This window comes from Limanda limanda, chromosome 7, assembly GCF_963576545.1.
Source record: "Limanda limanda chromosome 7, fLimLim1.1, whole genome shotgun sequence".
NCBI classification, from domain to species: domain Eukaryota; kingdom Metazoa; phylum Chordata; class Actinopteri; order Pleuronectiformes; family Pleuronectidae; genus Limanda; species Limanda limanda.
Genome location: NC_083642.1, coordinates 5,800,478 through 5,813,954, shown reverse-complemented (window position 1 = coordinate 5,813,954; position 13,477 = coordinate 5,800,478). Strand labels below are relative to the sequence as shown.

The 13,477-nt window shown below is 40.7% G+C and overlaps 2 protein-coding genes and 1 non-coding gene across 3 annotated transcripts in view; 2 read left to right on the top strand and 1 right to left on the bottom strand.

The window, feature by feature from the left end:
* LOC133005714 (tumor protein D54-like) overlaps positions 1–1,170 on the top strand; it is a 5,202-nt gene extending 4,032 nt beyond the window's left edge. The window contains exons 6-9 of the mRNA XM_061075485.1: positions 1–14; positions 725–760; positions 849–897; positions 985–1,170. The exon at positions 1–14 is cut by the window's left edge and continues 13 nt beyond it. Coding sequence (XP_060931468.1) covers positions 1–14; positions 725–760; positions 849–897; positions 985–1,050 — 165 coding nt within the window. The 3' untranslated portion in view covers positions 1,051–1,170. The remainder of the gene's footprint in view (positions 15–724; positions 761–848; positions 898–984) is intronic.
* Positions 1,171–1,936: 766 nt separating this feature from the next.
* Positions 1,937–2,008, bottom strand: trnae-cuc (transfer RNA glutamic acid (anticodon CUC)). Its single transcript has one exon. It is a non-coding gene; the product is annotated as a tRNA-Glu (tRNA).
* Positions 2,009–2,781: 773 nt separating this feature from the next.
* LOC133004635 (pancreatic progenitor cell differentiation and proliferation factor A-like) lies at positions 2,782–5,418 on the top strand. The gene is made up of 5 exons (XM_061074111.1): positions 2,782–2,962; positions 4,061–4,163; positions 4,312–4,389; positions 4,496–4,589; positions 4,687–5,418. The coding sequence occupies exons 2-5, from the start codon at positions 4,109–4,111 to the stop codon at positions 4,805–4,807; spliced, it is 348 nt and encodes a 115-aa protein (XP_060930094.1). The 5' UTR covers positions 2,782–2,962; positions 4,061–4,108; the 3' UTR covers positions 4,808–5,418.
* Positions 5,419–13,477: the final 8,059 nt, after the last annotated feature.

The following is a 13,477-nucleotide window of genomic DNA, read 5'->3' as shown; positions in this document are numbered from 1 at the left end:
CCGAGTCCCCCCCGGTAAGACACGTCTGTTTGTTACAACGTGAAACTGAGTCCACTGAAGTGTGTGTGTGTGTGTCTTTACCAGAAAATATAATATTTAACAGAATAATTAGAATCTGACGTGAATTTTATCTTAACTTGTGTTATCATACAGTCTTAATAAATGGATTAAATTGATAAATAACCTGGCAAAAAAACTTAGGTACAAAGATACTTTGAGAACCAATCAATTATTCATATTTAAATTAATTCCAGACATTTAAAAATGTTTTTGAAAAATGTAGTGAAAAATGTGACAAATTAAGGAGAAAACACTAGTTTCAGCTTTAAACCAAAGGCAGCTAATAATAATACTAATCATATTTCAAGAAACACAAGCAAGTCTAGTTGTCTATGTGCATCTATACAACCCCTGAATATACTATTATATTAGAATATATCAGATATTATTATTATAATATAATTTATTAAAGGCTCATCTGTCCAACAGAACAAACAATTCGCAAATACAAACAATACATAGTATTAACAACAACCTTAAATCACCTTCAAGCCCTTAACACCGGACCAGCTACATTCATAATTATGACATTTGTCTGTTGAACAGTACCATATTGATAAAGGCTTATATTTGTATTGCTTGCTCTTTATTGTTTATTAAGTCTTACTGTCATTTTAATTGTGAAATATTAAGCTTGTTCTTCCTTCGCTCCTCTTTCACCCAGAAACCTGAGCCACACCATCAGTGTCCCGAGTATGAGGTGAAACACTGTGACCCTGTGTTTCCTGTAATTACTCTTACTTGCTCTCAAACCACTGGCTAACTGGTCTTTGTATATTTCTCCACAGACACTCGTCTACTTTCAAGTCCTTCGAGGAAATGGTTGGGACTGTGAAGGTGAGTTTATTTAAAAACAGCAGATGTTCACACAGTTTTCTTTCCTGTGTGAGTCCTGATCTCTTGTTTTCTGTCTGACTCCGACAGGATAAGGTGACGAGTAGCGCAGATATGTCCGGGTCGGAGAGAAGATCCTCACGCCACAGCACATGAGAGAACACACCACAGTTCTTTATTTTTCATATCTTTTAAAGTTAAAAAAACATTTCATTTGACCTCCTTGTTCATGCTCAAAGTGTCCACTGATATTTCTCACTCTTAATTAACACAGGATGACAAATAGAATGTATTGAATTTGTAATGTGACCTTGTTTTAACCCTCAAATATTAAAATAATATTTTAATAGGTTTTTAATAGGTTTCATACATGCAATTTGTGTATTTTAAGATATGAGCACAGCAAACCAATAATCTGAATCATCTGCAATATGCACTCGCTGACATCAATTGACATGTAATTAAAAAACAAGTATTTTTGTACTTGATTTGTACTTGATTTTTCATTAAAGTACATTCGATGGTTTGTGTGTGTGTGTGTGTTTTTTTTGGTAATTACCTCTGGTGAAGTGTGTTCATGTAATTATAGACGAGAGTCAGTAGCAGCTTTATTTGATATTAGAGCGTGGGGATTCAGACAAACACATGCAAATTAAGAAATAAACTTGATGACACAAGGGGAAAACGACACAGGAAATGTTTCCCAAAGAAGTGATGAACCTGGTTGTAGTTCAATGCTTTGTGAAGTTGTTGAAGTTACTACTGATCGGCTACTGGTCATTAGGGATGGAACACAAAGCATCAAATTGAGGTTGTTTTCTGAATTTCCAGTGTGTTGAGCTCTCCACGAACATACACCAGGGGGCGCTAGAGGCCTCTAAATGAACCTGGACCTGCAGGGTTTTGTTTGGGATGTGATAAAAAAAACAGAGATCATGGTTTGAACATATAAATCAAATTAAAGTCTGGGTCGCGTCAGTGAGAAGATTAAGTCTTGATCCTAAACCTGAAAACATAAACAACTGAAGAGGCTAAAAGTGAGTTCCCTGACCGGGAATCGAACCCGGGCCGCGGCGGTGAGAGCGCCGAATCCTAACCACTAGACCACCAGGGAAGGTTGCACTGCAAAAATGACTCATACTTTTTAAATTATATTTTTCAATAACACATTTGATGTTTTTGCTGAGATTGAACTTGAGGGCCACCGTACATGCGGGTGTGGGGCGGTGTCATGCATGAACCGTTCATTGATCACATATTGACACAATTCAATATATATATTTATAAATATTATATATAGGACAAGATGTTGAATGTCTCTTGTACGTCTTGTAAGTTTAGGTTTTCAACTACCTTAAAAACTAATATGCCAATAATAAAAATTCAGACATCGTTAATGTTATTAGTATTACTGTGAAAAAAGAAGAGGACTCCTGAAAAACAAGTCTATGTGTGCCCCATGTGTTCTATGTCTGTTTGTGGTGTGTTATATGTGTGTTTGATGTGTTCTTTGTCTATGTGTGCTCTATGTGTTCTATGTATTCTATGTCTGTTCTTTGTGTGTTCTGTATGTGTTTTACCTGTGTTCTATGTGTTTTATGTACGTTTTATATGTGTTCTATGTGTTCTAGGTGCGTTCTATGTGCGTTTTATGTGTTCTATGTATTCTATGTCGGTTCTATGCTCGTTCTATTTATTCTATGTCTGTTATAGTGCGTTCTAAGTATTCTATGTCTGTCCTATGTGCGTTCTATGTATTCTATTTATTATATCACTGTTCTGTTCAGTGCACCACTGCACCTTCTGAGTCCTGGAGCTGCCATAGGCCACGCCCCCCCGGTCAGTTGCTATAAAAGCGTCTCCACAGTCTGAGCTGAGTCAGTGACACCAGCAGCCTGTTCACCAGCAACCTGTTCACCAGCAACCTGTTCACCAGCATCCTGTTCACCAGCATCCTGTCGACTGGTTCTCTCACAGAACTCCTCCACTGATCAGCCTCAGTCACAACCTGCAGCCTTTTCTTTATTCAAGCTCCTGAGAACCTGGTTCCAGCAGCAGCATCTCACAGGTAAGAGAGAAACACTGACACACACCTATCTTCACTCTGAGGTCACATTCAGCCTCATCTCTTCGGCCTGTGGGTTGAATCTAACGACTTTATTAAAAACACTCCAGAGCATCAGGTTCATTTTGCTCACATTAGTGTCACAGCAGCTGTTTTCATCACCAAACAAAGAGGTAGTGTTTGCATCTCTGTTGTTTGTGTGTCACAGCTGTTATGTGTCAGTTTGAGAGGATATTTGAAAGGTCACACATCCACAAACTACTACACACAGACTTCTAGAAGCAGATTTAATTCTAAGGTTAAAAACTCTTGTGTGTTTGTGTTGATCTGGGCTGTGAAGTGCAGACGTGAAATCCCCAAAGCCATCTGCTGTCCACCTGGAGTTAAGCTTTACAGCCTCCAACTGGTTCTCAGGCTCCCAACACTCTCCACTTTAAAGTGGCTGAAATACATGTGGGATATGAAAACTCAAATCAAAAAAAATAATAAATCCGATTTGCTGCACTGTCAATAAATCCTGAAATGTGTTAGGGTAAGTTTTATTTCTGCAATTGGCTCTGAAAGTATTTCTGGATTGAGCCCTCTATAGTTTCCAGGCTGAACAGCAGCAGCCACGCAGACAAGTCGTGTTCTGCAGGAACCCTGGCACCCCCGATCTATTCAGCCACGCAGCCAACTCATGCACCAACTCATGCACAGTCTTATCTGAGTCTAGCTGGACACGAGGACACATTCCCACACACAGAGACACACACAGACACACACTGACACACACACCCAGTTATTTGAGCCATGGGAAACGAGATTCTCTGAGGCAGCTGTCCCCGTTTCATCACTCCGCTGAAGGAATGGAGCACAAAGGGCATGGACGGAGGCGGGCGAGCTTCCCTGAAATGCACCCGGAGTGACATCTTGTTCTGTGAGGGCTGTCAGTGCAGATGTGCTTCCTCACGTCGCCTTAAACCAAACACAGGATGCGGCCAAATCCCTTTTAAATAACATGGAATAGAGATAATGCTGAAAACGTAACAGCATCTTCTTCATTCTCTTTTAAATCCAATAAAATAATCTTCCATCTTTTTCCCTTTGTCTCCCGTGCAGGTCACCTTCTTCCACATTTGAGCGGTTTTAAACCTTAGGTCAGAGAAAATGGCATCAATTCCATCAACTGGTTCTCTCATCGCCACCCACGACTACTACAGAAGTGAGTCAGACGTGGCCTGTTTGCGTTTACACTGTCTTCATTTGAGTGGATGGTCAAAAATTACCAGATGCCATTTCCTCTGTGGAAAACTGTTTATGTCTTTGATGAGATTTCCTTGAGTTTATAATCTCCTTTGTTGTTGTCGCAGGACGAATCGGCTCCACCTCCAGCAACAGCTCCTGTGGCAGCGCCGAGCACACGGGTGAGGTCATTCCACACCACCCAGGTACGGGAGAGGAGAATGTAACATTTTTCATTTTTAAGTTTAAAAACGTGGCTCCACCCTGCATCAAAAAGACCAACTTAAATTGAATCCATCTTGTTCCCTATAGGACTTCCAAGACAAGACTCCGGTAGCTGGTGGACTTCGTTTTTCTTCGCAAAGCAGAACCAGCCCGGCATGCAGAACGGATCCGAGAGTCAAAAGTGAGCGTCGTGATTCAACCACACTTTCTGTCAGTCGGGTTTTTGTTTGGTTTTTAGTTTTGTGGGTTAAACTTTGAATCTTTCTCCGTGTTTGCAGGAACAAATCCTACACAGTGGCCGACGGTCAGGTGACCTGCCTCGCCCGGGAAATGATTCTGAAAAGACAACTCAGCGAAAGCAGCGAAAACGGAAAGACAACGACTCCACCTTCCTCCTAGTCCACCTTACCGCCCTGTGACCTCCGACCCCTCAGTCCCTTCACCCTCAGCTCCCTCACCCTCAGCTCCTTCACTCTCAGCACCTTCAACCTCAGCTCCTTCACCCTCAGCTCCTTCAACCTCAGCTCCTTAACCCTCAGCTCCTTCACCCTCAGCTCCTTCACCCAAAGTCCCTTCACCCTTAAATCCTTCACCCTCAGCTCCTTAACCCTCAGCTCCTTCACCCTCAGCCCCTTCACCCTCAGCACCTTCACCCTCAGCTCCTTCACCCTCAGCTCCTTCACCCTCAGCTCCTTCACTCTCAGCTCCTTAACCCTCAGCTCCTTCACCCAAAGTCCCTTCACCCTCAGCACCTTCACCCTCAGCGTCCCATCACATAGTCCAGCGCTGGATATGATGCTGGAGATGATGCTGGATATGATGCTGGAGATGATGGGGGTGGTTTTTTATCTATTAAATAGAACTAACTTTTGCTTTTTGCATCCCTATAGTATGTCTATGTTTTAATACGACCAAAAAATAAAACAAAGTGTGTAAAAAGTCTGTTTTTCATGTTGTTTCTCTTGTAACTTGACACTGTTGATAATGACAAATAAAATGCTCAAAGTCAAGACTTGTGTTGGGTTTTATTGTTTCTATATAACCGTTGATAAACTTTATACACCGACATTGACTCTTTATATAACAGCAGAGCAGCTGTATCACAGCTATGGGAGCACACGCAGCTTACGTGCGGAACACACCTAATCTGGTTATAGCTCTGATATGATTAGCAATGATTCATTCAGTTGACAGATCACCTTCATGCCGATGTGGGTCAACAGCTCCTGGATACGAGTCTGAGTCAACCATTGGGTTATTTTGGATGTTGGTTGTAGCCAAACTTAGAAACTTGCTGGAAACTGCCGCCGCAGTTAGCTGACCTGAACGTACCTTCCAAAAATAATTTAGCACGGACCTGCTGCCATGATATGTGAACATCATGAAAATTAAGAGGGATATAAATCTAATTTATAAAAAGATGTTTTGCAACATTTTGTTTTCAGAGATTCAGTCCGTGCAAATTCTTCTTGGTCAACTTCTTCAACTTCAACATGGTGTGATCACAGTTTTTCGACTGACTAAATGTATCAGAGTATTCTTGCTACTAATTTAAGTGGGATTTTAGTAGTTTTTTTGTGTTTATAACTTTATATACTTGACAGAAGAATAAGGAATTTATTAATGTAATTCAAGCCTCTGGTTTGTTGTATCAAAATACAAATGATATATATAACATAATGTATATATTACTTTTATATTACTTTTAACAAAATGTTCAGTCCAAACTCAGCTCCCTCTGCAATCTGGGTGTTTTTCTTCAAATTCAATATTTTTTGTTCACAGTTTTTGGGCTGAATACTGTCAAAATAACACAACATTAAAATATACATATATGAATTTTGAGCATTGAATTGAATAACATTTTCATTTCTTAAGTTGCTGCCCAGTAAACACATGAAAAAACTCCATTAATCTACTAACTATCATCAGGAGAAACCAGGCGTAAAATACTCAGGTACATTCACAATAAATTTAAATATCAGTGTCTTGAATAATTATTAATGAATGTTCAGGAAAAACACTTCTTTCACAAACTCATTCATATAATTTCCCATTGGTAGAACTGGGACAGAGTTCCTGTAGAACTCATCTATTGGGTCATATTCATCCTTGAGCTTAAAATATCCAGAACTTTCTGCCGTAACTGTCAGAAAGATCAACGAACTCGCTGATTATCTATTTCGACTGTTCCACGAAATAACTCGCAGGGAACATTTTGCAATGTGCACACACCGACATCTAAGAATAGGCTGAACAAAGTCTGAATCCAGTTCAAGTCACTGGGACAAAAGTCAAACCTCTCCAGTCTTCTGTGCACGTGACACATTTAGTGCCACATACTGGGACAGGTATTTCTATGCTTATGGAGCCAGATTCAGCGTCTCTATTTAAAAAATGACGGCTCTGTCCTCCACGTCCTCCAAAGCTGAACTATTCCTGGCTTCGTATCAGAGCGGCAACGGGATCTAAAAGTGTCCTGTGATCCCGGCCAAGTAGCGATGATCCTTCCCTGACACGAGAGATTCCCCTCATGCAGATCTCTGCCACCACTCAGGACGTCTCAGTGCAAACTTGACAGGAAGCATTGAATGATGCAAGAACATAATTTTTTCCAGAAACTATTATCTTTCAAATTTGAATTAGTGCTTCACAGATTTTAAATGGAAGTGTTTCGACGTTTTGTATTGTGTTGGTTTGGTCATATGAAGCCCAGTAAAAGCAGAATAACAACAGTAGGGCAGGGGTCAATGTTGGTGGTCAATGACGATGAGTCGCCTCCTCTCACCTCCTCAGTTACCTGATCCCATGTAAACAAGGCTACTGACTCTGTCTCCTGTTCACAAAGAATATATTGAGAATGTCAAATTTTGTCGAAACATCCACAGAAGTGAAGATGTCCTGCTGCTCTGGACCAAAAGTCCACTTCTGTCAATCCATAGCTGCGTTAGTTGCAACGTCTATGTAAGTGTGTTTGTGGATGTGTGTTGTTATGTTTGTGTTTGGAAATAGAATCAATCAATCCCTAGAAGATTTATTTTTCACCCGGATGGAATCTAAAACAAACAAAAACATGAATAAAGTCTGAAGTCGAATTCCAACCTAACTGTGCTATTTTCAAAATAGTTAAATAAAGTATATATAGTGCAAAAACCAGGTATTTTAAAGGCAACAGAGATCTACTGCAGATACAGAGTTTCCACTTGCTGCACCTCAGGTCAACACGGTGCATCATTGTGTAATCTTAGATATTTACAGGCAAGAAGTGTTCAGTCTGTTTGCCGGAGGTCGGATGTTGTCTGGTTTTAGTTTTATATTTGATCAGCAGCATGAGCAGAAATCGTGAAACCCTGAGCTTGTGTGTGTCCACGTGTCACTGAGAGACTTTCAGTGTCAACACAGTCCAGGTCCCTCGGGACCGACTGCACACAGGGCACAGTTGTTTACTGCTTGTTCTGAGTCATGTCGGGAATTTCACAAAGTAAATTCTCGGAAAAAAAAGATTTCAAAGTCTGAACTGAACTTTTGAATGAGAGGTTTGTGTGAGAGGTTTTACCACATGATGCAGGTTTAGATTCATTTTAATCAGTCAGGGAAAGTGCACAAAGAACAAACTCTATCTGATATAAAAAGGAGAATTGCTTTAAATCAGGTAAAGAAATAATTTACAGCTGCAGGTTATTAAGAAATCAGGTGAAGAACTTGAGCTTGTTTCTGCTGAGTATGATGTTTGAGGTCAGATGAGAACTCTTATGAAAAGTAATAAACTCTAGAGAATTAAGTCTACAGAGTAAAATAAACAGGAATGATTCATTTAAACTAAATTAAAACATTATATTGTAGAAATTGGCATATGGTAAATCTGTTGGCCTAATGACCCCACCAATGAAACCTGTAGTTGCCACTCTTTAAAAATTAAGAACATACTTCTAAAATAACAATCAGCTTATTCATTATTAGGTTTAAAACATATCATTAAATTAATCACCCCAATAAAAACCTGTTTAAATAATCTGAATCTCAAAATATAGTAACCTCCTTGAGTAAATGTCAAAGTAGTTTTCAGGATAAGATTATTGTTAATGAACTAACCACACTCTGTAGCTCTGCTGCCATCTTGTGGACACTAATGATACAGTAAGAATGTGAGGATCCGAATGTGTGTGTGTGATGTGGAGATGGAAACAATGAAAGCACACAGGAGGTCCGAGTCTGATAGCTCATCGCACTATTTTATTCATTGACTGACATCTCAGGAGAAGAGGAGAGCCTTGAAACTCTGCCGTTGGTAAACCACTGGTGTATTTTTTTGTCATAGCGTCGATGCAACACTGAAAAAGCGCCATTTCCAAACAAACACGAGTCCCTCATTAGTGATATGTAAGAGGCAGAGAGTCTCACCTCGACAGGTTTTGCATGAAACATACAAATGAAACAGGTTCAACCTTTTTCTTTTGTCTTTTTGTAGTTTCACATATAATAATAAATATTCATACCTATAAACACTCCAAAAGAAAAATCAAAAAAATCAAAAATATTAAGTCACAGGTACTGGAAAAAAGCTCCACTTTTAAATCACAATGATAAATGTACAAAACAATAGACATCTCATATAAATGTTAATGGTTTTCGTTAGAGACTTAAATCTCATCTCAGAAGAAATCAGCGGATACAAACTCAACTTGGAGATTCAGTATTTCCTGAGGTTTATGGGTTCCCCTTAAAAGGCCAGAAGAGGGGAATGGCTTTCGTGTTATCAAGGAGATATTACAACAGGTCAAAGTGAACCTATCAGGGCACCGGTCAGGTAAAGGACAAGGAGTTCCCCCCCCCGACAACTCGGCCAGGATATTAAAAGATTATGAGCACTTAATGTAGAATAATAAATGTACCTACACTCCACCGCTCTCTTACTCTCTCTCGCTCTCGTTTAGGCCACGACAGTATTTTTTTAAAACAGCTGATTAAAGTCGTCTTGACCCTTGATAAATCTTTCCTGGTCCACTTTGAGAAGTTGTGACGTTCCCTTTCGTGTTTTTTTTTTTTTCTTTACTTAAGATTAAAATGCTGGAAGCCATCACAACAGCGAGCCGACCACGTCAGTGACCAAGTCCTCAAGGAGGCCACGTCTGCACTTGATGCAATGAAACAACAACAGAGAAAAAGGAAAAAAGCATCTGGGCAAATGTACACAGATTAAAGGGAAAAGGTGAAGGGGGGGGGGGGGGAAACAGCCTGAATAAGACGCGAAAAAGAAAAAAGAAAAAATCTTTAAAAACTGTACATGTAAACATCACACTTTCACTGAGTCCAAAACCAGAGGGGAAAATACAAAGCTTCACACAGGTTTACAGTACGACCCCCCCGCACAGAGCTACAGTCTCTCATCAGTGCAGCAAGGGCAACAATTTCAAATGATATAAATAACAATAGAAGAAATACAGACCACCACCAAATTATAAGTTAAAACAGGCAAAGGGGCTAAAAACCACTTTGATATTTTTTAAACAGTGCTGTACCCACAGAGAAAAGAAAGGTTTAAAACATCTGATATCACTCTTTGTACAGCTATACAGTACATTAATCTGACCACTTTAGCAATCCACAAGCTACCAGGGCATTTTTAATCAACACCAATAGATTACATTGTCCAGTCAATACAAAGAGAAAAAATCCATTGGGCATTTATTTAGAAGAAGAAGAAGAAGAAAACAGAAAAACAAAAACAACGACGACAACAACAACAACGTGACAACGAGCGTTGGTTGTTGGTCACAGTAACTCCACCAAACAGCTAAGATGTTGCTCAGCGTTGACTTTTTAAGACGGGATACGAATCTGCAAGCAAGTTTTAGTTTGTGCACGAATGGGACGAGATTCAGAGGCGAGTCACTGAGAAGTGAAGCGGATCAGCGGTGGCTGCAGTCACGAGACGAGCAGGTCGGAGGAGGCGAGGAAGACGAGACGTGTCGGGACTCGGGTCCCACGAGCATCTGGGAGTACGTCCGTTTGTAAAATCAGATTTATTGAAACCAGTCAGGACATTCTGCTTCATAAAGGAGGTTTAGAACTCGTCTGACCAGGAGCACGTCCTCAGGTTCTCTGTGTCACAGTCAGTTAACAGGACTGAAACCAGTGTCTAAGGTTCCTAATGTCAGGACACATCAAGTCTAGGTGCACTTAAATGCAAAGTTTGAAACCTGAGCTCAGCCTGAAGCATCCTGCAGAGAGACCAAGTCAACAAGTAATTTTCAATAAACTGCAACTAAAGTAAAGATGGTGAAAATCGTTGGCTTTCGCCTCAAAGTAAGAAACCTCTTAAAAGATTTTTTACCCAATAAAATTAAACCTGCAATTACTAACACCTCTGCTGAGGAGGTAAAGTTTTTACTGAAGTTTCTTTGTCTGTTCTTCAGCAGGAAACTAAATAACAGACTAAACTTATAAGCAGGATGTGATGTGGATCACCAAACAGTCATGTTTAGGAGACTGATATTCTGTGTGAGTCTGGTGCAGATGCAAATAAACATCCAGATCTAGTGATTCTAAAGGGACTTTTGGGTCTTGGCGGAGGGAGACCCTCTTCTGAGCGACCCTTCTAGTTTCTTGACATCTAAGATCTGGGTTTTTAACCTTTTGCATTTGCTCCAACCAGCTTCATGAAACAGATAAATCCTGGTTCCTGATTTGCAGATGCTTCTCCCATGAGCTTCCTTTATGAAACATCCCTCACGTAAGACCATTTAACCCGATGAGTTCAAACTGATGAAGCGGAACGAAAACTGCTTCTGATCGCTCCTTTGTTGTAATCGCCTCTTTGATCTGAGGCTGATTTTCCAAACGAGGTACAGACTCACATCACTGTGTTGTGTTTCCTTAATCCTGAGCTATAAAGTGCTTCCAAACTTGCAATAGATAAATGTTAAAGGTTAAATGTAAAAAGTGATGTAGCCCAATCGTGAGGTGATGGTAAAAAGATAAAATGAGCTATTTAGGATCATGTGTGTGAATCCAGCTCGGGTGGACGATGCTGGAATAAACGGATTTGTGATAAATATGATAAGATTTGTGATAAATACAGAAATATATCTCTCTAAACTTTGACAAATCACTAAGGTGTGAGCCACGTGTGGCCGCTTGAAGAGTCATTGAGTTTGGAATGTTTCAGCCGACTGAATTGAATCGTCACAGATAGATGTCGCACAAACTGTGTCACTCCACTGATACACAAACAGAAGATCGACACGCCGACGACGACAACAACGCTTACATCAACGCAAAAAAAAAAAAGGATTGAAAAGAAGAAGGAAAAAACACACCACACACACACACACACACACACACACACACACACACACACACACAGGCACACACACACTTACACAAGTGTTTTTGTGCCGAGTGACTCACCATTAAAAGTGTCTGTTGTGAGACTGTGCTCTAGATCTGCTTTGAGTACTCTTTGTGTGCCCTCAGTCCACACACACACACACACACACACACACACACACACACACACACACACACACACATGCACACAAACACACAAGCACACAAGCACACACACACACACGCACACACACACACTAGCAGAAAGCTGGGAGAGTAAACTGTGATGCGATTACATCTTTTTCAAAGATTGTCTCTTGCTTCTTTCTTTTCAACAGTGAGTTTTTTCAGTATCGATGAGAACTGAGGAGATGGGTTTGAAACAGCTGAGGTCAGAGGGGATGATGCAGACGGACGGACGGAGGAGTTTCTTTTGTCTGAGCAGCCCACACACACACACACACACACACACACACACACACACACACACACACACACTCTCTCTCTCTCACTGCACCCGGAACAGCCATATGGTCGTTATGGCGTCTTTTACCACTGCCTTCATCTGACTGTCAGTAGCAGTGTGAGCTCTATGTGCACTTTTAACTTGAAAACACCCACAGAACGATTTTTCCTTCACACAGAAAAAAACAACCCCCAACCCGAATCACGTGAAAGTAAAACAAATAAATAAAGACGTGCAACATCAAGTCTAATTTTTCTGCCAGGTCCCGTTTTTCTTTTCATCACTTCTACGGAGGATTGATCCCAACACATGAAAGTGCCTCAGTAACGAGGTCGGCGATAAACAATCGGCGTTTCACGACAAACAACAACATTGAAAGTGGCTACAATGCTGCATGGGATACCGTTTCTCTTTTCTCTTTTACTTTAACAACGTTGCAGCAGGCGGGGGGGGGGGCCGTGGTGGAGTTCTCCCCTCGTACAAAAAAAAGCGCCTCAGCGACTCTGACAGTCTTTTCAGTAAGCACACCATCACTGATTACCCTCAATATTGCACCTTTCTCCACTTTTTTCCCGAAGCACTGGTTATAAACCAAGAGTCTAAACGATATGTTCATTCTCCTCTTTGTCCCTGACAGGTGTCCGTGACCTCAATTTGCATACCAAGGCGTCTCAAAGGCCTCCTGCCTGTTGAGCTCAGAGAAATTGTCTGCCATAGAAATATTTATCATAAAATCACTGCAAATGGAGTCGGGTCGGGTGATGAGTCTTTGCCGCTCGGTGACCACGAGCAGGACCGAGGTAAAGATTCGACCGAACCACTCGACTGATTTGTTGGTCAAAACTTTCAGGTTCTTTCGTTTCTTTCCTTTTTTTTTTTCTTTTTTTTTGCACGTCGTACAGAAGCTGTTGAGGTTCACAGGTCAGTGGATTTAGCAGCGATTAATCTACGGACTTCAACCAAGCGAAACAAAGATGAATTTGTGTTGCTATCGTTAAGAAAAAAGACTCGAACCGATCAAATCATGCCACTGCACAGCATAGGTTACTTCCGTGTAAAAATAGAGACAAAGTACCGACACTAACTCACTGATATTTAACTATTCATTTCAAAAAAATCTACACAAACGAGCCAATGTGGCGTCATGGTCACAGCTAGTTTAACACCTCTGGTACTCACTGTGTACCAACGCAGATTTTTTGTCATTTTTTTTTCACATAGATCATCGCTTCCTGAGACAAATGGAGGTTGAGGTGGTAAAAGGAACTGAATGG